Source organism: Bombus vancouverensis, chromosome 10 (genome assembly GCF_051014615.1).
Source record: "Bombus vancouverensis nearcticus chromosome 10, iyBomVanc1_principal, whole genome shotgun sequence".
NCBI lineage: Eukaryota > Metazoa > Arthropoda > Insecta > Hymenoptera > Apidae > Bombus > Bombus vancouverensis.
This window is the reverse complement of record NC_134920.1, coordinates 8,811,736-8,833,562: the sequence shown is the minus strand read 5'-3', so window position 1 is coordinate 8,833,562 and position 21,827 is coordinate 8,811,736. Positions and strand designations below refer to the sequence as shown.

Here is a 21,827-nt window from a genome sequence, read left to right as displayed (position 1 = left end):
TAATAGAAGAATGCGAAATAATGGGAGGACCAAGGGACAGAAGAGAGGGAAGACTGGAGGAGGACTAAGAGAGCTAAAAGCAATAATAGAGAAGAGAAGGGCAATACAAGATGGGGAGGAACGACAAGAAGGAAGCACAGCAAGGAGGTAAAAGCCCAAAATAGTTTTTAGTTTTTAGAGATAGCAATAATTAAGGGAGTGCGATATAACAGAGTGGATAAGAGGGGAGGTAGATATATAAGAAGCGAAATAGGTAAAAGAGATGTAAAACCGAAAGCTCGTCCAAAGCCGAAAGGCACGGACTAAGCAATAATAAATAAAAATAAAAACAATACGAATGTTTGAAACATCGTTGGACAACGCGATCCGATCGTACATGAGTCTTATACTGATGTAACAGAAATCGATAGATATATCATGTACGAATTGTTACTTTTGGCACAGCTTAAGGACGAACAACTAGTTCGTTGAATCGATGCCTTTAATGAAATATAACCGAGCGAATCATTATGATTGCCAACGTTCTCGAAGAATCGAGTCAATAATCCATATCGAGGCTAACAGTAAGAACGTCGCTTATCTCGGTTGGTAGAAATTATCTCGTGAATTGTTTGACTCAGACTTACTTGCAGCTCCTGCTCGCAGACGATAAACGTACACAGTGGCGTCTGTGACGATGCTCGTTAATATTAATCATGACATTAACTACCTCGTTTCTTCTCGCTATGCTTTAATTAAACTTATTAAAACAACATTCTCTCTTTAATGATCATTTCCAATTTTTCTTTCGCCAACTTCGCATTTATATTCTTTGCATTTCTATTAAAATTGTATATATATACACATATATATGTCGGAGAAGAGTCAGGAACAGGGTTGTAGGCGTTTGATAGACCTCCCTTGGAGTTGGCCATCGTTGTGCTATAACGAAGATACGGCCTGGTACTACGAGTATCAACACTACCGATTCGACAATCAACAGCGGTGGTTGGACACTTGCGATGCTAGTGACGTTGGTCTTAGGTTCGATAACGAATCCGCGGTCAACGGGATGATAGATATACTTGCTCTAACTGAAACGTGTAATACTCACAGATCGTAAGGCGCTACTCTCTTCGTCGATGAGATCGCAAGGAAGAATGAATTTTCGTCCCAATGATGCCACAGAGGAAAACTATGATGGGGCGTGTCCAAAGGACACGAGATCATTGGATTCGTCGAGCGTAGCCCTCGTTCCGAAAGTAAGGGAAATTGACGTCGCTGTCAATTGGTCAATTTGGGACAAAGACTGCCTGTCCGTCTGAAAAATCTTAATTACCAAAAAAAATTCACATCACAGACAAAACAAAACAAAGCAACTCAAGGACAAACTCAAGAAATTCTATTGGCTCACTGGCCGACGCTCCAACCTAAGCACACAGAACAAAATTAGCCTCTACAAGACCGTAATAAAACCTGTCTGGACCTACGGAATCCAACTATGGGGAACAGAAAGTAACTCCAACATTGAAATACTTCAACGCTTCCAATCGAAAACGCTAAGATCCCTAATTGATGCACCTTGGTATGTAACCAATGAAACAATACACCACGACCTCAAGATACCCACAGTCAAAGAGGAAATAGCAAAATATAGCGACAGATATAGCAAAAGAGTCAACAAACACCGAAACCCCCTAATCACTGGACTAATTGATACGACGGACCAGATTCGCAGGCTGAAGAGGCACTACCCGCTAGACCTAAACGCCAGATTCAATTAGTTATCTAAATTAAGTAATATTTACTTATTTATAATACTTACTTATAAATTATACTTATCTATAATAAGTATTAACTTATTATAAATAATCAGCCATGTCACTGCGCCACGCCAGAAAAATTACTGAAAATTCTCAACGCGAGAATTGATTGTAATTTTAATAAATAAATAAAAAAAAAAGTACCTCTATGGGTATTTCTTTTAACGAGGGTCATACTATCAGGTATGAGCCCAAGTTTATTATCACAAATCGTAAACGAGTACAATTGGGCAGAATGACGGCAAATTGTTTAATTACAACTGTAAACTTTAATTACAATTTTACGGATTTTCCCGAAGTTCCAGAGGGAAGGCTCCGGTGTCCTTTCATCTCCGACATATATATATATATGTATGTTTCTACACAAGTATAGGTATCCCCATAAAAGAAGGAAGAAAGAACAACAATAGAGAACGTCGACGTTTATCGAAGATAAGTGGGAGGAGACGCGATAGATAGAACGCATCGATTGAGTGATCTGTATGTGATGTTACGCATTTAAAGAAGGGAAAGAATGGCGCCACAGGACGATGAGCTTCCGTTGAGAGAAGCCCGAGAGTGTGGTTCGACAGCACACATTTTCTCAAGACGCTTCTTCTATCTAGAAGCAAACGAATACATATGATACATGCGTGAGTCGAGCCCTAAGTCGATCACCTTTCAGGTTGTACGTCCGATTTAAAGTGCAACGAACTCGAAACTGTCGGCGAACCACGACGCTAACAGCAAAACTATATTTTATATAACGTTAACTCTTTTCTTGCATAATTAATTTCTCCGATGATTTTTCTAACAGCCTCGATTTCAAAAGAAAAACGAAATCGTCGATTAAGCGGTTAAAACTTCTTGCACTTCTTGCCTTACCAACACGCGGATACGTTTTAGCGTGCGATAGATTCTAGTCACATAAATTTTTCATTTCATATTACGAAAGTGATATTTTAGAAAATTTTATCTAACATTTAACTACGCGACGCTGTCTATTTGTTGTACCGTTTCCTTTTGCTTGTCATGTCTTTATACTCGCAGTAAGTATTATTTAAAATTCTTGTAGATACCGCTTTCGGAATATAAAGTGGAAAATCTATCTGGCCGGAAACTTTTACATACCACGGTATATCATTGTCTCTACTGTATCTCGGTTTCTGCAGTCAAAGAGAATAAATTATAGTAGCAAATAGATCGAAATGGAACAGCACGGCGTAGAGCTTAACATAAAAGAGAAAGCTCTTATAGTTTAGTAAGAAACTTGCTGTCGTTGAAGAAAGATTAACGCGTACAATATGTACACATACAGAGTGTTTGCGTTATTAGTTGACAGCATTTTTCTCGTAAACGATAAATAGGAAAACATAAACGATAAGGAAAAAGATGAATGATTCGGAGCGAACTATATATTTACGATAGTATTTTTTTCGATAATACAAAATTCCATGTGCATTTTGCGGTTGCAGTATCCTTTTTAAATAAAAAAAGGAAACCTTTCGTTCTTTTTGCCATACATCGAATAATCGCGAATACGTAACTCGCTTTGAACCACTCGTCTTTTCCTCTTTAGCTTTTTACCTCGTACACTCGTCTCTCGATTCACGCGATAGTTTTTATGCACAATCTTAATTTACGCGACCGGAAAATATATTTTCCTGCAAATTTGAATAGTAACAGGTGTATACAGTAATTTAACAATAACAGTATAATGCAGTAGCAATTAACATTGACGATGGAAGTGATGTCGAACTTCCGAATATTTCAAGCGACGAAGATGATACTTTTTTTTTTTATTTATTTAAATTTTATAATTTGTCCAGTAGGACATTTGGTAAAATATTATAGCGGTATACTAATATAACATGTGGGTGCCTACCCCCAGCGGGGTATCATCATCGTTGATGATACGTTTGTGCCGATTAAGAAGAAAGGGTTGATCGTTTCGAATTACAATAGCGATATTGACATCGAATAAAATTTACTTCTGTTCTCTGAAACGTCGTTATCTTTTCTGTTAAGCTATTTGAGATGAATAGGTTATTTCCAAAACTTTTACTGCCAATTTTATTTCTCGCGTACTGCCAGACTCTATTTACGCGATTTTCATTCGCGTGAAACGAATCCACGTGGAACGGACACCTCGTGTAAATCGAGGGACGAGTTTACTTATCGTTTACCAGTAAAACGCTGGCAACTAGCATGCTGTACGCGTTTAGGAGATTGTTGACATGATTTGCACAAATACCTACCGCTACAAGATACGGTTAGTTGTGATGTAACGTGTCGATCGAGGTAGACTTTGTTCGCAGTTTTCTCATACCATTTTCTCATACCATTACGTTGAATCAATTCTTTTCTGTCCAACCAAAAATTACGTACTACGTATAATAGAAACAGCGACAAGTATCTATCCTGTACTCGTAGTATCATCGAACATTTTTCTAATTACCCAGCGAGCGATCTATCGATTTAGTTTGTATTTAATTATGCATGAAACGGGGCCAACGTCGAAGTACGTAGTCACAACAAACGTAACGCGCTCGTGGGATTGCGACAGAGACGATTAAGTCCGATACTTAACACCACACTTATCCACAATGTGTTTGACCTATTATTTGTACTGGTATATTGAGGCGACGAGTGTGCAAGACATGGTCCAATTAAGTATAATCAGCAGGGTCATCCGCAAAAGGAAGACTCAATGACCGTATAAAATGGGGTACGTGGGTGTTTCACTCGGATGCTGCACCCTCCTCGAAATTTCTCCTTGGCCGTGCGTGCCATCCACTTTACTACTTCTCTCGTTTCCTTTTTTTTTTTTTATTTATTTATTAAAATTACAATCGATTCTCGCGTTGAGAATTTTCAGTAATTTTTGTATTTTGTATTTTTTTTCAGCGCAGTGACATGGCTGATTATTTATAATAAGTTAATACTTATTATAGATAAGTATAATTTATAAGTAAGTATTATAAATAAGTAAATATTACTTAATTTAGATAACTAATTGAATCTGGCGTTTAGGTCTAGCGGGTAGTGCCTCTTCAGCCTGCGAATCTGGTCCGTCGTATCAAGTAGTCCAGTGATTAGGGGGTTTCTCTTCTCTCGTTAACACTAGCGTTTGTTTCTGCTACGTCGCGCTATCTTTCAATTTATCTAACAGCGAGTGTTTCTTTTTGATTTTCCCTGACCGTATTCCCAACGTTATACTTCCTAGTTTAAACCTTGAACTATGTCAAAGAGTCGAAAGAGTCTCCGAATTTCGAAATCTACCGGGTGTGCTGTATCATCTTCGTAGAGAAAGATCATTCGTGCGCGATTCGACGCGACAAAAGCTTAGCAGACGTTCAACGACGGAGGAAAAAGCGAGACAAGCGTACGAACGAATGCCCGGAGGTAGCGGCATGCGGCGAAGGTATAGATTTACCGAAGGAAGCAGCTTAAAAGACCGTCTGTTGCGGGTATTCGTAACGTTCGTTGCACCGATCGCCGGGGAACACGATATAGGATTATGTCGTGTTACAGGCGTATTGAACGCGATATACGTCGCAGAAACCGGATACGTGTGGCCGCGTGTACGCATCTTCGTGTTCGCTTCGTGAATACGTTGTTACGCTACTTGTTCTTTGCGCTGCCAATGGCGAAAAAAGACGATAAGACGCACACGTGCTGCCCGGTACTCTCAGCTCTCGGTATTCTCCAGTCTTCCTTCTTCTCTCTCTTTCTCTCCTTCGTTTTTTTACTTTTTATTTCCAACTGAATACACGTAATGGCTCGCAAAAGTATTTGAACACCTATGGAAACTTCTTACCATTATGTTATGCGTGTTACGCAAGACATCTCGAAATTTGGTTAATATCGTAATGGCACTTGACTGCGATCAGGTGTATTGGTATTTGAAACGAATCTGAAGATATACAGGGTGATTGGTAACTGATGGTACAAGCGGAGAGGGGGTGATTCTACGCGAAAAAAGAAGTCGAAAATATGGAATAAAAATTTAAAAATTTAAAAATTTAAAAATTTAAAATTTAAAAATTTAAAAATTTAAAAATTCAAAAATTTAAAAATTTTAAAAATTATAAAAAATAACGTCAATCGAGACAACGATCTACAGTGAGATCCGTTACAACGAGACGCGATAAAGTGCACGCGTACCGAGCGAAAATTCAAAGTCGATTTTCTCGAAAACAAAGCCTCGAACGAAAAATTTTTATTCTATATTTTCGACTTCTTTTTTCGCGTAGAATCACCCCCTCTCCGCTTGTACCACCAGTTACCAACCACCCTGTATATATAGGGATAGTTGAGGATATTCACTAGAAACATAAGTGTATTACGCAGAGATGAGCAAAAGTATTTGAACAGTTAGTGTTAATAGTGTTAGTAAACCGTATAGTTGGAACGAGGAATCATACAATGGCTCGCGAAAGTGTCCCGACGCTTACAGAGATTACTCATGAATATATTATTCGCGTGGAAGAGAAGATTTAGAAATTCCATTAACGCTACAGTGAAACAATTATTACGATGATGGTATCGAGCAAATTGAACATATTATAAGTTACAAGATGTTATAAGATATTTATCGCAAGCGATATTTATTGCACTTCGCAGAGATACTTTCACCGAGGTATTCGAACAGTTTTCATTTGATCCTTCATTGTATTAATAAGTTAATTAGACATTGTATTAAGTATTAATAAGTTACAATACTTATAGCCACGTCTTTCACGCTAATTATATGTTCGCTGTAAATGACTCGTAACACGTATGTAATATTTATAATTTTCGTTTCAGATTTTATCAGCGTAATCAGGAGAGCCGTGTATCGTTACAGCGCAGATAAAGTTTCAGTAACAGGTAAAGCGTACTCATATTCGCAAGCGATAAGAGTTCAAATACTTTCGCGCGTCACTGCGTATCTCTTCACGTTTGAATCCATTTTTTCCCTCCGTCGATAGCAGTTTTAAGTTCTAGCCCGTGATTCGCACTCGTTCGAACGTTGCATGTTCGATAAAAGATAGGGAAAACATTCTGCAATTATAGCCGACATCTGCAAATTTTCCCCGCATTCCGCAAATCATCAACTATCTCTGTGGTTAATTAAAACGGCAGATAAGACATAATTATTTATTGTTGAAGTGGTCACCACTTGTAAGAAAACTCTACATCTGGTCTTTTTCTTTTCTTTTTTCTTTCTCAACGCGAGAATTGATTGTAATTTTAATAAATAAAATAAAAAAAAAAATCTGGTCTTTTTAGTTTTCTCAAGCACCGAAGCCATCGACAGCGCGTAGACAAAAGACTGCGACGAAGTCAGACCATAAACAGTAGACAGGCGACGTTGGCTTCGGGGTTTTCAGTTATTGGGTGACACAGCTAGCGTGCGGATCTGGACCAGCTCAAATTGTATTCTTACTTATAATTACACTTCTATTTAAATATATTTTCTGCCTTACAATTTACCCACGCGTTTTCTCTGTTTACACATCGAATAACCTCAACAGGTCATGGGCCCAGAGCTGTAAATTGCAAGGCAGCAACGTGAAGCGGATAAATTGTTAAAGTGTTGCGCTTAGTAAAGTAAGGGATAGTGCTAAAATGGAGTCAGCAAGTGCGAAGATCGAGATGTTACGTGGCGAAGAAAATTGGCTCCAGTGGCGTTTTGTTATGCGTATCCACTTTTGGAGGAAGATGACGACCTGATCAACGTGTGTGAAGGGAATCTGTGTCGTCCAGGTAACAGCGCGGAGAAAGAAATCGCTCGTGAAAGATTTTTGAAGGCAGATCGGTTAGCGAGAAAATTAATCGTGACTTCAGTAGGAGGGAAACCGTTGGATCTTCTTTTATGTTGCACAACGGCATATGAAATGTGGAAAAGGTTGAATACAGTATATGACATGAAGTCGAATGAGAATCTAAATATGTTCCAGAAGCAGTTCTTCGATTTTAAATGGGAAGAATCTGTAAATCTGTAAATCATCAACTATCTCTGTGGTTAATTAAAACGGCAGATAAAAAATAACTATTTATTGTTGAAGTGGTCACCACTTGTAAGAAAACTCTACATCTGCTCTTTTTAGTTTTCTCAAGCACCGAAGCCATCGACAGCGCGTAGACAAAAGACTGCGACGAAGTCAGACCGTAAACACTAGACAGGTGACTTTGGCTTCGGGGTTTTCAGTTATTGGGTGACACAGCTAGCGTGTGGATCTGGACCAGCTCAAATTGTATTCTTACTTATAATTACACTTCTATTTAAATATATTTTCTGCCTTACAATTTATCCACGAGTTTTCTCTGTTTACACATCGAATAACCTCAACATTTATAATTCCACTGAGTACAGTTTTTGGAGATATTTGGTCCCAAACGTTCTACTATTCTGATAATCAGACCGCGGTTTCCTTGTGCACTTCTAGGAAATCTGAAATTGCGACAATGCGCAGAATGGCACGTAACGTAGAAATAAAAATGGAAAACTATATAAAATATTCAAACTACGGTACTACTTATCATAACTAGATTGCAAATACGATTAATACGATTAAACAAATGGAACGTAAATTAGAAATTTTCTACTGAATATTAGGAGAAGTACGCTTACTTTCGACGTATTATTCTACTATAAATTTCCCATAATAGCGTAAACATTCCCAGATAATATTTTGCGAGTAAAATGATTCTTCCATTGGATTCCATTTTTTTAATTATATCCGTAAAAATAGGAATTTGCATAATTATCCGCGATCCGACTGGTAACGATAATTCCAATTTTAACATGTTCCAGGTGTGCCTAAAATTCGTCGAAGAGATGTTCTCCAAGTTCCCAGCACCATACGAACGTCTCTCATACCAAAGCGTAGTTCTCAAACAGTACGTATAACGTCGATACAATATCGAAAGACTTAAATATTGACGATAATATCGACCTGTCTGAATGCTCAGTAAAGATCGCTCTTAAAAGTTACGCCAAACGCGACAGGCACGAAACAAAGTCGAAACAGGAAATTTATTATTTCAGATGGGTTTCTCCGAATGTGATGGCACGCAGCCAAACGGGTGCAAAGGACGTTTACGTTTGGCAGGAGTAACAAAAGGAAGAAACATATCCTGCTAAAAGCCATAATTTAACCAGGTAGTAGCGCACAGACAAACGAGCAAGCAGGCTCGAAAATACGTACAATTTCATACACTTGTCCGATAAAAAAACGTTTAATCTGATTTGCGTATCGTTCTATCGCGCAATCATAGAAACGTTTCGTTAGAGAACTAACGCTATAAAAATTCTTGTTCAGGCAAGAAATCGTTGCTGTTGGCAGTTTGAAAATGCAAATTGTCGTGCAAGTGTTCGATTTCTTGCACACCTTTGACCGCTGCGTTGCAACGTGTCGATTCGTTGCGTCCATCTTTTTCCAACCTCTGCGCGATGTAATGTACTGCGATTGCGCAATGTGTACGAACTGCGAAAAGAAGTTCTTACGACGCATGCGCGTACTTTTGCGCGCGTGAGGAATTAATTATGAACAAATTATAAATCGTTCATTGAAATTGAAAGAAGTTAACAAGCGTTCGAACTGCGCTTGTTTATGCCTAATAAGTAGTTTAGTCTGAATATTTTATGCGTTGTATGCTCGCATATTGCGTGCTGTCTATAGGTTTTTACGCTTATAAATTTTTCATAAATGCAATAAACACTCGGGATAATCGTCTGTTAAACATCTATCGATAAGAATTTATTCGCGATCTAATAAATTCAGTTATCGCATTGCGATACTTAAAAGTGGAACGTTTTTCTATAGAATGAATATAAAGTAGGCTGAGCCAGATAAGGTAAATGCTTGAACAGATTTAACAAGAATAGGAAATGGCTTTTTGCTCGATATGCAATACGAAAATATTGATGATACGTATGGTAGGGGCGTTATATACAGGGTGGTTGGTAACTGGTGGTACAAGCGGAAAGGGGGTGATTCTACGCGAAAAAGAAGTCGAATTTTTTTTTACTTTTTCCATTGAGACAACGATCCACAGTGAGATTCGTTATAACGTACCGCACGCGTACCGAGCGAAAATTCAAAGTCGATTTTTTCGAAAACAAAGCCTCGAACGAAAAATTTTTATTCCATATTTTCGACTTCTTTTTTCGCGTAGAATCACCCCCTTTTGGCTTGTACCACCAGTTGCCAACCACCCTGTATATAAACAAATTAATTCTACGCATTGATTCCTGCTTGAAATTTGTTCTTTTTTTTTTTTTTGTTTAATGAATATTACAATATCGCTCGAGCGAATAATACAGCGAAATATGGGGTCCGATGTATTGTCACGAGGTCAAAATGTTTTCTATTTTTAGTTGGAACGTGACGCAAATAACGCAAGCGTCGATCCGAAGAACTAATTCGAGAGGAACGTTGAACTTTCCGTGCTGTAAGAAATCTAACAGCAGATATGATTCACGGATAATTTATCTAATATCTGTGTGTGTTATAGTTGTGCAAACGTTACAATGAAAATGCAAACGAGTATTGTGAACTCCCGCGATCGGCCAAGATAGGGAACATTTCTAGCAAAACAACGTATTATGCATGAAATTAGGGAAGCACCAAAATTATTTTGCGGCAAAGTTATCGTTACTGAATTATTTTTTTCTTCTTTTTTTTAACAATGGCAAACATTAATCGTACTTACGATTCGATCGGAATATGAAGAATTCAACGATATAAATTAACTGAAATAGATTAGAGAATGGAAGCTTGCATCAAATGCAGCGTTGATCCTCTGTCAAATACTTAAAAATTAAACACACTGTCAGGCCACAAATATTTACATCCAAATTTCACGTCGAGGTTCGATTACACGGTTAGAACAAACTTCAACGAAATGTTTATTTTGCCAAGTAATCTGCGCTTTCGTGGAATACCATTGAAAATACAACCGCGAGAAAGTACAACGGTTAGGCTATAAAAACGTGCAAATATCGCGTGTATCGTGTGAGAGTTGGTGGTGCGATAATTTCGTATCGCTCAGGTTTATGTAAACATATCTCTGATGAAGTATCATTGATAAGTGAAGTAAACATTCAGCACGAGAATACGAGCAAGTGGTATGAAAACATCGTAAATGCATATCGTATGTTTGAAATGCTACGTAAATATGATTTGGCATTAAGTAAGAATATATCACGGAGGGATATATAATGGAATATATTGCGGAAGAATAATACTAGCCGTAAAACTGTATCATACTTAGACACGTATGTTTACCAAAACGTATGGAAAATTGTGAAAGCAATTTTAAAATAACAACTCGACTCTTCGGTCGAATCACGCTCTTTCGAAACCGTTTAAAAACTCGCGGAAACCTTCAGGATACGCTGTAGTAGAACCGTGGAACAACAGTATACAACTCTGCCACTGTCGCTGAATTGTTTCTTTAACCTTGAAACGAACGTGGTGCATTGGTGCGTGCAGCCAATCGGGACAAAAATCAAAAGAGCGAGAGGAGACGAAGCTTGGAAAGCGCAATCCCGCTTTTCCTCCGCTGAGAGGATCGCTCGCGTTTCGCAGTCCTTTGTGCCGCTAATTTCGACTTGTTTCACGCGAGTGCCCACTCTCGTCACGCCTTCTCTACCGCTTCGTTCCGATCGAGGACCGAGTCGTCGATTGTCGCCGTGAAAACCACTCGAAACGAGCTATACACACTGCTACCGGCACTCGTACAAGCACCCTTTTTGTTCGAAACGAGAGTTCCGAGAAGGGGCCTTCGAGAATCGGGCCACAGGAAAAAATAATGGAATCGATGGGGCAATCGCGCTAACCAATACCATCGCCATGCGATCGTGTATCACAAACGTGTGAACCTATACGATTCTTGGTGCTTTACGAAATAGATTCGTCACGATTCTCGGCTCTCTATCTCGTGTAATTCCCTCCTTCGTTAAAACGTTCTATCTTCTGTTTTTTTTAACATCTTTTTTTTTTTTTTTAATTTCAAGATACATGGAAATATTTGAAGTTTCTGTAATCCATTATCGGTAGATATAATATAGCGTAATATAATATCGGATATGAAGCCCTTATCGAAAGGTAATTTTCCGATCCCTGCAAAATGTATACGCTATATCCAAGTAATCTTGCCAATGGATGATTAATGTAAGAACGGAACATTTCCTACGATTTGGTTGACATTTACTCAAATCGATATCTAAAGGTTAACCTACGTATATATTGACTGTAGCGTACAGTCGTATTACAATCACGCATTGCGGTTTCATTCTTTCATTGAACTTTCCTACTGCTAACAATAAGCAGTACGAAGCCTTAACTTTGTTCGAACGAGGCCGCCGCGTTAGTTGCATCCTGGAAGCCCAACAGCAACTGCTCAAATATTCCTGCAATTTTTTACTCTCATGCTCGTTAGTCGAGCGATCTGAAACGCTTTACCAATGTAAACTGGCTGCTTCATTTGACTTGAAACGTGCTCCCAAGTTTGTAGTAAAATCGAGTTGGTTCCTTGATTTGAAAGGAATTCAATTATTATTTTTTTTTTTTATATATTATTATGTAACGGAAGTAGGTTGTTTATAAAACTAGTATGAATTATCTTCATGGTATATTGAGACTGAATTGTAAGGTAATCAACTTCGTTTATTGTTACATAACGAAAATAAATTATTCATGAAAGTAGTTAAACAGTGATTAACTCACAATACGCTGGTTACAGAATAGTCTATTGATTCTTTCAAGGACTTTTTCATACTTGCAATTTTACCGAGCGAGAGTTTAACGTAAACGAGATCAAACAGCTAATGGCATTTTAATGCGTTATTCGATAACAGAGAAAAAGAAAATAACGCGTTGATTCATGCTTGCAGCTACGACTTTATGTATAGGATATGAATATATCTAGGAACGGTAACGAAACAAGTGAGAGGAAAGGAAGTAAATGAAACACAGAGTGAGATAAGTCCTTGGCCATCTGTTGCGTAATAGTTATGCGCATTAAATGTTGCGTGGCAAAATTTGCAACAATTAACTCGTATATGAAGAATATTATGTTTCTCGATATAACCAAATGAAGTACGTTGCCAAAATTAATGACGCGTAAAAATATAAACTTACAAAATTGCTCGTACAGAAAAATCGTATTCGCATTCTACGCAGAAATATTTTTTATATGTCCATTGCGTCATTTATTAGCAAATATTATCTTTTCTGCGTAATTTCAATAATTATAATAATTATAACCTATCGGACATTTCTCTGTTGAACATTGCTAGGTTAATAAGTATATCGCTGGCGTATTTAAAATGTTCCGCAAAAATTGTACGGCAATGACGATTTGTATGCAAAAGAAATGATGGTAAACGAAAATGAAAATTATATTGCTGACGTATTTAAAATATTAATACGTCTATCTTAAAAGTAGTGTAGCAATGTTCAACTGTAGTAGAAAAAAAGAATGGGTGAAACCTGCGTATACGTAAATAATACGTATGGATGATACGTATTAAAACGGCAAGAAGAGAGACTCGATTTAAATAGATTAAACGTTAAATAAAAATAAAATACGGTATCTCCGTTACATCGCACTAACGGAGTAATAAACAAAATGAAATATGCCACACAACGTTTCACCATGGCGCGCGTAGATAAAACAGTGGTGGCCCTGTGGCCATTGTGGCAGGTTCGCATGAGCAGCGACATTCCACAAAATTCTGAACAGAATCGACTGTGCGGGAGAAATCTAAAGAGACACAACGAACCTTGATAACCTTTCGATCTGTCATTTCAGAAATTTCAACCATCGTCCAATCCGTGCACGGAAAAAGATTACGACGCACGTGTTTTTTTTTTAATTTTTTTTCTCCTTCTCTCCCTGACTCGCTTTTTCTTCGACGCAACAGCAAGGTTAGAAAACTTAACTTCTCTGTTAAACGTGAATGACTACATCTAATTATTATTACTATTACTATTATTATTATTATTAGTCTGCGCGCAAGTTTATGTAAATTAATATTTTTATGATTACAATTAAAGGACTAGAGCCTAAGCAGCTGCTAAAAGGCCGCGTTACTTTCAATATTTTCTATACTTTTATATCGTTCTAGATATTTTTTCGCCGTTAAACTTCCTATAAATGTATAAATGTCCATAGATGAATTATTATTGTTAAATCTAAAACTTGGTTCCGCCTCTCAAATATCTTGTCATGTCGTGGAAGTTTTCATGAAGCGTTCTATATTGCACGTATATTATACGTTACTGTTACAATAGAAAATTACAAAGCACTTAGCGAAAAATTCCGCGAAACCATAGAAGTAATTTTGTTTTCCTAATAGTAAGCGAGATAAACGTGTATGTATAACGAGAAAGGTTAACGACTCCAAAAAAATTGCCGTCACGATCGATAGAACGAACGGGATCGAATAACATAAACAGGACAAAACAAAGCATATTACTGGTTGTCGTCGATCGCGTTATCGTTTCAAGCAGACTTCCATCAATTGCAGAAATCCTTCTAATTAATATACATATAGAAATAGATATTTCCTTTTATCTATTGTATGTCAAGGCTATGTAATTACATAATTGCAACGATAACATATCACCGCATTGCAATCTTGCTAATGAGGATGGTATTAATCATCAGATTCTCAGATACGAACAAGCAAGAAGTTGTCGAATGAAAAGAGAGAAAGGGGAATTTATTTAAGAATGAAGGAGGATATTTTTTTTGTAAAAAAAAAATAATGGATTAATCGCTTCTTAAGTAAGAGTAAAAATATGTATAATTAACGAATGCGGTTAGACTCGACGAACGAGAGTTTCGTTACCACGACCGAAACCATGTAACAGAAAGGACGAAGACGAGGGAAGTTGTTTCTTTAAAGGGGACAGTCACGCTACAAGTGAAATTGCGTAGTAGCACGCGTAGGAAGAACCGTACGTCCGTTTTCTCGTTCGTACCATCGACGAGAAGAAATGTTTCTTTCCTCTTTCTCTCTTTTTCTCAATTGTTCTTCTTATCTGGTTCCTGAGGTAGATAATCTGCGAAGCGTCTTTCCTAGCTACGAAGCGATTTCTTTTCCCGACCGTGGAGAAACATCCTCTCTTTCTCGGCTCGCACACGAGAAAGAGAAGAAAGCATAGGAGGTGCAACAAGTTGAAAAGACTCACTGAACTCGCTGTCCGCGATGCTCGAACCAGGATGCTCGAGCACACAGAAGGCCAGGAACAGGATGTAGAGCCATCGTCGAGGAGCTTCGTCACAGCCACGGTTAAAACACCACCGTTCACACGCCATATTTACGAAGCTGCTAAACTCTCCTGCGCTACACGAATATAAATCCGTGCGCTTCGTGTCCCGTCTGCCTCCCGCGGTCGACCAGACGATGACGGAAGGATGATCAGAGGGAGGGGGTATGGGGAAACGATAGAGATGAAACGAGAAACGAGAGATAAGGACGGAAACACCCCGATAAATGAAATGTCGGATGGGAGGTAAACCGATGCTAGAAAAGGAAACCGGGTGAAAAGTTTGGGAAATTGTAATCGACGAAACAATTTGGGCTAGGTTTAATCGGTCGTCTTACCGATGTATAAACGTTCACCGCGATAGTCACAAATGTCATCGAAAACACGATTTTCTACGACGGGTGACTATTTGAACATGAACGTGCGGGTTTATACGGCGATTTATATGTTTCATTCACGAGCAGGGACGAACTGTACGCGAGAAGACGAGACAGGGAGCCGAGCACTTGATTTCACGTTCCACGACACGTCTTTAAACCGGTACCAGACGGATGAGAACGACAACGACGATCGCTTGTGGCAGGAACGGCATGTTGGCACTCACTGACTTACCGCGGCATTCTTCATACGCTCCCCAGCTAGAGTATCCGTTACATTATCTAGATAATGAATCTACAGTTCAGATAATCAAGCGATAGGAACCAATCAAGTCGTCGCTAGCTTTGCCCGATATATCTATTGGAGAAACTTTCGATTTTTTATTGATTTGTTAAAACTTTTGTTAAATAAGGATTTCTTTTATAACACCGACAAAGGATTCAATATTGGTGATTAAAAGGAAATAATAAAACATACCAATATTTTACCTCAATTTCTCTTATTCGATAAAAGTGAAAAGTTCATTTTTTAAATTGTATTTGAATTATTATCAAAATGTTTTAAAAAAGGGGAAAAATTATATTTATATTATTCATGTCGGCAATACAGATCTCTATAGTCTCCAAAGATGATAATAATGGAGTTTATTCAAACAAAATTTAGCATTTACTGAATAAAATTTTTAATTTATCATCTTAAATTATTAGGAATTATTAATTTTCTAAGAACTTTTCTATGTTAGAGAGACAGGTATTTGATAAAGAAGATGGAAGTAATTCAGAATCATATGTTATGTCAGAAATGTAGGAATCACAAGGAGAAATAGGGAGAATTTTCCCCAATTTCATTTGACTTAAAGATGGATCTGTTGTCAAACCGCTGTTTACTGTTTGATGTTGATTAAATATAGCCTGCATGAAATAATTGAAGAAAATAGTATTTACACATAAAAGGTTAATTTTTGAAAAGAAAAGCAAAGATAGTAAGAAAACATAGCATTGAAAACTTAATTCAAGTATATCATGTTTACCGTAACCATTATTTTATCTTGGAATGTCCTATGACAATGCGAATCACCTGAGATAGATGGGAACTTTAAAGCTAAATTAATTTGTCGTATTTGTTCATACTTTTTCTTTATCCTATATGATCTATCTGTCGTTCTATACATATAATCTATTTCATCAAATGCATCTAATGCTAAAATAAGCTTAGAATTACGGATCCTTGCATATTCGTCTTTTTCTTCTATGTCTTCCTCTTTTTCTATAGATTGTATTATTCTGGCCTGTCTCTCTTTTGTCATTTTACCCCACAAAAGATAACGTTGAGTCATCAAAAAAAGTGCTTGACCATCCATACCAAGAGGAGTAATGCCAACTTGCTCAAAATATTTAGCAACTTCTATCCATACTTGACCTAATTTCAATGTAAAATATAATTCTATGGTAGATATCGTAATCTGAAAAGATATTAAACAATACAAATTACATCAAATGTTAAGTACAAGATGAAATTCAGTAAATATTTTTGTACGACTTACTCTGTCTTCCATTGAAAGATTAGCATGTAATTTTTTATAATGTTCCTTGGCCATTTCATACTTTTCATTATCTCTTTCAATTATTTTGCAAATACTAAATATTTTTGATCTAACTGAACCAATCATGTCAATTATTGCTGGACTATTATCTCTAGCTAATTTTATGCAGTAAGTATTTAACCACTGCTTCTTACTCATTTGGGGTAATTTCACGTCTAACAGATAGTAAACAGTGTATTCAAGTTTTTATAAAAATATTAGTAATTAAAATTATTCTTATTATTTGCCTTTTACAGTGCCATCCACATTTCTTTTAACTTCAATCCGTATTTCTTCTTCTCTCCATATTTTTGCTAGTAAAGACATTAACCCTGTCCTTTTATCAGTAGCCCTCCATGTACATAAAAATGGCCCACAAAAAAAATTGTCGCACATGTCGGTAAAAACAGCAAGAAATAAGCAACGAGAACAATATGGAACAATTTCAATAAGATCAAGGATAATATACACACCACCATATCGAATAAATTTTTCAAGACTTTTAGGAGACCATATTATGCATTCCCAAATATACGAGCCTATTGCTAGTAAAAGACTAATAAAATTTTTTACATGATAATATTTATGTATTCTCATTTTGTTGTTAAATACATGTATATTACCGTTGATCCAGTTGGAATTCACTACCTTTCTGATAAATACAACGAAATAATAGTTTCATGATGAATGTAATACTATACTCTCCATATATATCATGGTAAAATTTTTGTTTTCTCATGAGTCTTTCAACTGATATTAATGCCAGTGTTAAAACCTTTTGCTCCTTTTCTTTGAGTTTTTCAAATTTCAAAATATACTTAATAAGTTCTTTAGTCCATAGAAAAGGGAAAATTATATATTGTAGAATTGAAAAGTGACAAAAGTTTGTCAATATAATGTATAGATAAAAAACTAACTAATTAATGATGATATAATTCCATATTCTCGGAAGTATTCTAATAAATATTCATTATTACTTAGAATAATTATGCAAATTGTTTTTATACAATTCATTACTATTTTGATATCAAATTTTGTATTTAGACACCATTCTAGCATTACACATAATCTGTAAAATATTAAGGATTATTTTACATCATAAGAACAAAGAGAAATGTATATTTATCTATTTTGACTACCTAATACCACCACCATATTCTATGAATTGTTCTGGCATTTTTGGTGCCAATATAGATAAAGCATTTACAGCATGAATCCATAAATCCCAAAATTGAGATGTGTTCCAAGTAACTTTTGTTCCCTCAATATCTGGATTAACAATTTGAAGTACAGTTTGCATCAGTTTTCTCTTTATCATTAACTATTGTAGATAACATTAACATTAACATTAAAATGTTTCTTACAATTAAAAAAAGAGAGAAAGAGAGAAAGTAATTACAAAAATACAAGCATCAACTTCTGCTAAATGTGTAACAATTAATAATAAAGTCTTTTCAAAATGCAAATCATCAGTAGTTCTACCAAATTTTATCACTTTTGAAAATATTGTAGTAGACCCAAATTCAATTCCAATTAAGTATTTAATAACAGCATCAGCTATACCGCTACTAACAAGATTCCAAGAAGGTAAGGTAATTGAAATTATAAGAATAATCATAGCAATTTCATTTCTAATCTTGGCACTAAACTTTCTATATTGGCTATAACATATCTGTCGCTTGAAAGCATAACATAGGCCCCTGTACAATATAAATTAATTCCATAATTAATGCAATATATTCTTTCATACTCCTAAATATATTACCATAAAACACAATGAGTTGGTTTCAAATTTTCCCTTAAATTTCTTGGCATATTATTAGAAAAAATAATAGATTTCATCAAGCTCCAGAGAGTATTCATTATCAAAAGAGTTGTTTCATCACTATATTCTTCCCCATCTAACAATAAGTCAGGAGGCCGTGTACATTGTAATTGAATTGCATAAGGAAGATCCATTCTTATAAATATAACATTGAGTATATTAGCTTCCAGCATTCTATAACCTTTATTTAATATTATAAAAATATAATAAAAAATATAGTTCTTTAAATATTTACTAGACCTTCCAATTAAAATATTGATTTCACAGTACGTACAACATTTATGAGAGATGGATGAAAGTAAGAAAACTAGTTCTAAAATTTTTGGATACATTCTTAGAAAAGAAGCTTGCAACAATTCAGTCACAGTTAATGGTAACCTTGAGTTTTCCATAGCTTTACGACAATGTTCAACTTTTATTGTAGGAACATTTCTCACTTGTTCTTTTAATAACAAAGAATCAAGAGCTCTATGAATTTTTAATGTTTGCTGCTTTGTAGGTAAGACTACAAGAAGATGTCCTAGCAATGTAAAATATTGTTCCATTATATCAATATGAATTACACTTTCAGACAGCTTTTCTAATATGGGTGGTACATTACAAAGCTCTAACATTCTATCAAGATGTAGCTCATATTCTTTAACCATTTTAACATTTTCACCCAAAAACTTTAATACTTTTATTACCAATGGTAAATCTTTAACTTTCTGAGAATTTGTAAGGAAATTCCTCTCATTGGTAATCAAATAGTTAATATACTAAAATTATGCTTGTTAAAGGATACGTAACCATCATCTCCTACTTTATCAAGATAATCATATAAAAGTCTGCATATGCGAATTATGCTATCACTTGTTATAGGATCAGATATGAGTTTGTCCAATTTTTGTAAAATACAATTAGTATCCAGTTTTAATTGTTCGTAGAAATCTAATATTTCTTTTGATAATTTGTCAGTTTTAGGACAAAGGTGGGTAACATATTTTGGACAATAAAATTCTTTCCAAACATCCTTAACTTCCAATTTATTAAGATCATGTATTGCAGTTTTATTTTCCTCCATATGTTGCTATTTTTTTTGTACAATATGTTTGTCATAGATACAATATAAAACTGTTGAGCCGTTTAATGCAAAAGTGGTATAAGTCAGTCTTTCACCTTTTTAGTTAAACATTAATCTTGAAAGCATAACCCTCGTTCAAACATAAGTAAGTATATCTGTATTAGTTTCACAGTGGATAGCAAAATAAGTAAGAATCGCCTAGTTGACCCTTTAGAGAATCTTTGCTTTATCTCATCGTCTCATTACAAAGTAATCAACTTTTTTAACTTACACTACTATTGTATTAAATGATTCATTTGTACACATATAGTAAATTTTACATTATTTTGAAAATAATATACATAGAAAACGCTAAAAAAAAAAGGTAGGTATACAAATTCTTACCTTCTGTAACTACAAGTACCACATAAATTTCATGAAAAATTCAAATAACCGCAATGTTATTCTGAAGTTTACAACACAATATTTACGCAGACGAAACATACACATATATAAGTACAAGCGAACACTCGAACTAATGGCGCCCTCTGATACAATATATTTAGAACATCTAGATGGCGTTCTCGTCAAATGAACCGCCGACTCAGTGTGCTTTAATTCGATTCGAATATTGTCAAAAATATATGATTCATCGCATTTGATTCCATACATATTTATGTTAAGTATTATAAACTATCAAAGAAGAAAGTAAAGATACAGTAACGTATATATTTAGAGTTCATTATCTTGAAAAATATCACTTGTAAAAGTCGTTCGTGTTAAGATAGTCACATACACGCGCGTTTAAATGTTTATGTGTCTCGTGCACGTGCAAGAGAGAGTTTGCAGCAGTCGCCGACGCTGTCGACAGTAGCAAGGTGTGTGCTTGTGCCTTTTACCTAAATCTTTCATCGCATCCAACAAATTTCATTTTCAACATTTAAAAAGCGTTTATATCAATAGAGAAGTTACACAGGTTAGTAACTACAGGAATGACGAACTTCCAAGCTATATCTACCTATAGTTTTACGAAATTAGAAAGTACACGCTTCTTACAACTATTTATGATACCGTATATTTCATATTTTCAATTCGTTGCCAGTAAAAACTGAAAATCAAAATTCACTTCTTGTTAACTGCAATTCTAATATGGCTACTTTACAGTATTACATCAAGGTGCTATAAAGTTAACATAACACTAGAAAAATGATCAAAACAGTTACAAAATCTCAGGTATTTAACAGTAACAAAATGATATATTCCAGATATCGGTTTCAAAAGATATTTGCATTTAGTAATCGATATCTACTATCTCGTTTAATGCAATAGACTTAGTTTCCTATTGCGTTGTCACTAGGCAGCAGATTTTTATGCAAATTCATATTTCTCAGAATATATTTAAGAGTTAGGTGGAAAATTGTTTTATCTACTAATAATTCATTATAGGAGTCATTACACTTTTGATATTTTATACGTCTTTTCTATGCAATTTTGCACACCCAAATTTCTCATAAATGCATAAAAATCCGCGATTTAGTTACCACTTTGATATCCATTCGCTTTCGATTTCAGTTTGGCGAGAGTTCAGTTCGATAAAAAGGAAATTTCTATATTTGCAGCGAATCGGAAAGTGAATTGACAATTTTGAAGGAAGGAGAAAAAGAGCTCTGCGTGAGGAAAAAAAGAGCGCATTAAACGCGGATCGGTGGCCGGTGCGGAGATGGTCGTTTGATCGTCGCTCGAAGTCAATGTCGAGATACACGGTCGCAGGTAGTCGCCCTCTACTACGCTCGTACGTAAGATTGGTTCGTGCGTGTATGGTGGTTGGTAGTAGTCGCGACGCTGCCGAGAGCAGCTGAAGTGCGTGCACGTCGTTCTTCGTGATCTAGCCAACACGGTGTTCACAGCGTGTGTATGTGTAATTCGTTTCTCGTCGAATTTTGCGTGG

At 35.9% G+C, this 21,827-nt stretch overlaps 3 protein-coding genes across 5 annotated transcripts in view; all 3 read right to left on the bottom strand.

The window, feature by feature from the left end:
* The window catches only part of l(1)G0289 (plexin domain containing lethal (1) G0289), a 45,439-nt gene extending 29,769 nt beyond the window's left edge, over window positions 1-15,670 (bottom strand). The window contains exon 1 of the mRNA XM_033334570.2: window positions 14,975-15,670. Within this exon, the coding sequence (XP_033190461.1) occupies window positions 14,975-15,101 (127 nt within the window). The 5' untranslated portion in view covers window positions 15,102-15,670. The remainder of the gene's footprint in view (window positions 1-14,974) is intronic.
* A 304-nt stretch (window positions 15,671-15,974) lies between these two features.
* On the bottom strand, window positions 15,975-18,330 carry LOC117156983 (cilia- and flagella-associated protein 69). The gene is made up of 7 exons (XM_076622206.1): window positions 18,152-18,330; window positions 17,930-18,081; window positions 17,636-17,840; window positions 17,273-17,568; window positions 16,974-17,188; window positions 16,461-16,892; window positions 15,975-16,341 (listed from the first exon to the last, which is right to left on the bottom strand). Exons 1-7 carry the CDS (start codon window positions 18,328-18,330, stop codon window positions 16,144-16,146), a joined length of 1,677 nt encoding a protein of 558 aa, XP_076478321.1. The 3' UTR covers window positions 15,975-16,143.
* On the bottom strand, window positions 18,152-21,458 carry LOC143303251 (uncharacterized). 3 transcript variants are annotated; one of them, XM_076622204.1, is made up of 4 exons: window positions 19,622-21,458; window positions 19,112-19,544; window positions 18,778-19,018; window positions 18,379-18,712 (listed from the first exon to the last, which is right to left on the bottom strand). In XM_076622204.1, exons 1-4 carry the CDS (start codon window positions 19,898-19,900, stop codon window positions 18,379-18,381), a joined length of 1,287 nt encoding a protein of 428 aa, XP_076478319.1. In that variant the 5' UTR covers window positions 19,901-21,458. The 3 variants fall into 3 exon arrangements, with proteins under 3 accessions (XP_076478320.1, XP_076478319.1, XP_076478318.1); XM_076622203.1 differs by having other exon boundaries at window positions 18,778-19,544; window positions 19,622-19,906; window positions 20,285-21,458; XM_076622205.1 differs by lacking the exon at window positions 18,379-18,712 and adding an exon at window positions 18,152-18,281 and having other exon boundaries at window positions 18,778-19,544.
* Between the last annotated feature and the right edge of the window lie 369 nt (window positions 21,459-21,827).

Bases quoted from the DNA above. Each gene is read 5' to 3' on its own strand.
- LOC143303251 (XM_076622203.1), bottom strand. From the start codon at position 19,900: ATGGAGGAAAATAAAACTGCAATACATGATCTTAATAAATTGGAAGTT. The intron at 19,545-19,621 runs GTATCCTTTAAC...ACAAATTCTCAG, and splicing joins AAGTAGGAGATGATGGTTAC to AAAGTTAAAGATTTACCATT. The intron at 18,713-18,777 runs GTAATATATTTA...TATATTGTACAG, and splicing joins CCAACTCATTGTGTTTTATG to GGGCCTATGTTATGCTTTCA.
- LOC117156983 (XM_076622206.1), bottom strand. From the start codon at position 18,330: ATGATAAAGAGAAAACTGATGCAAACTGTACTTCAAATTGTTAATCCA. The intron at 17,841-17,929 runs GTTAGTTTTTTA...TATGGACTAAAG, and splicing joins AATTATATCATCATTAATTA to AACTTATTAAGTATATTTTG. The intron at 17,569-17,635 runs GTAATATACATG...AAATTTTATTAG, and splicing joins GAATTCCAACTGGATCAACG to TCTTTTACTAGCAATAGGCT.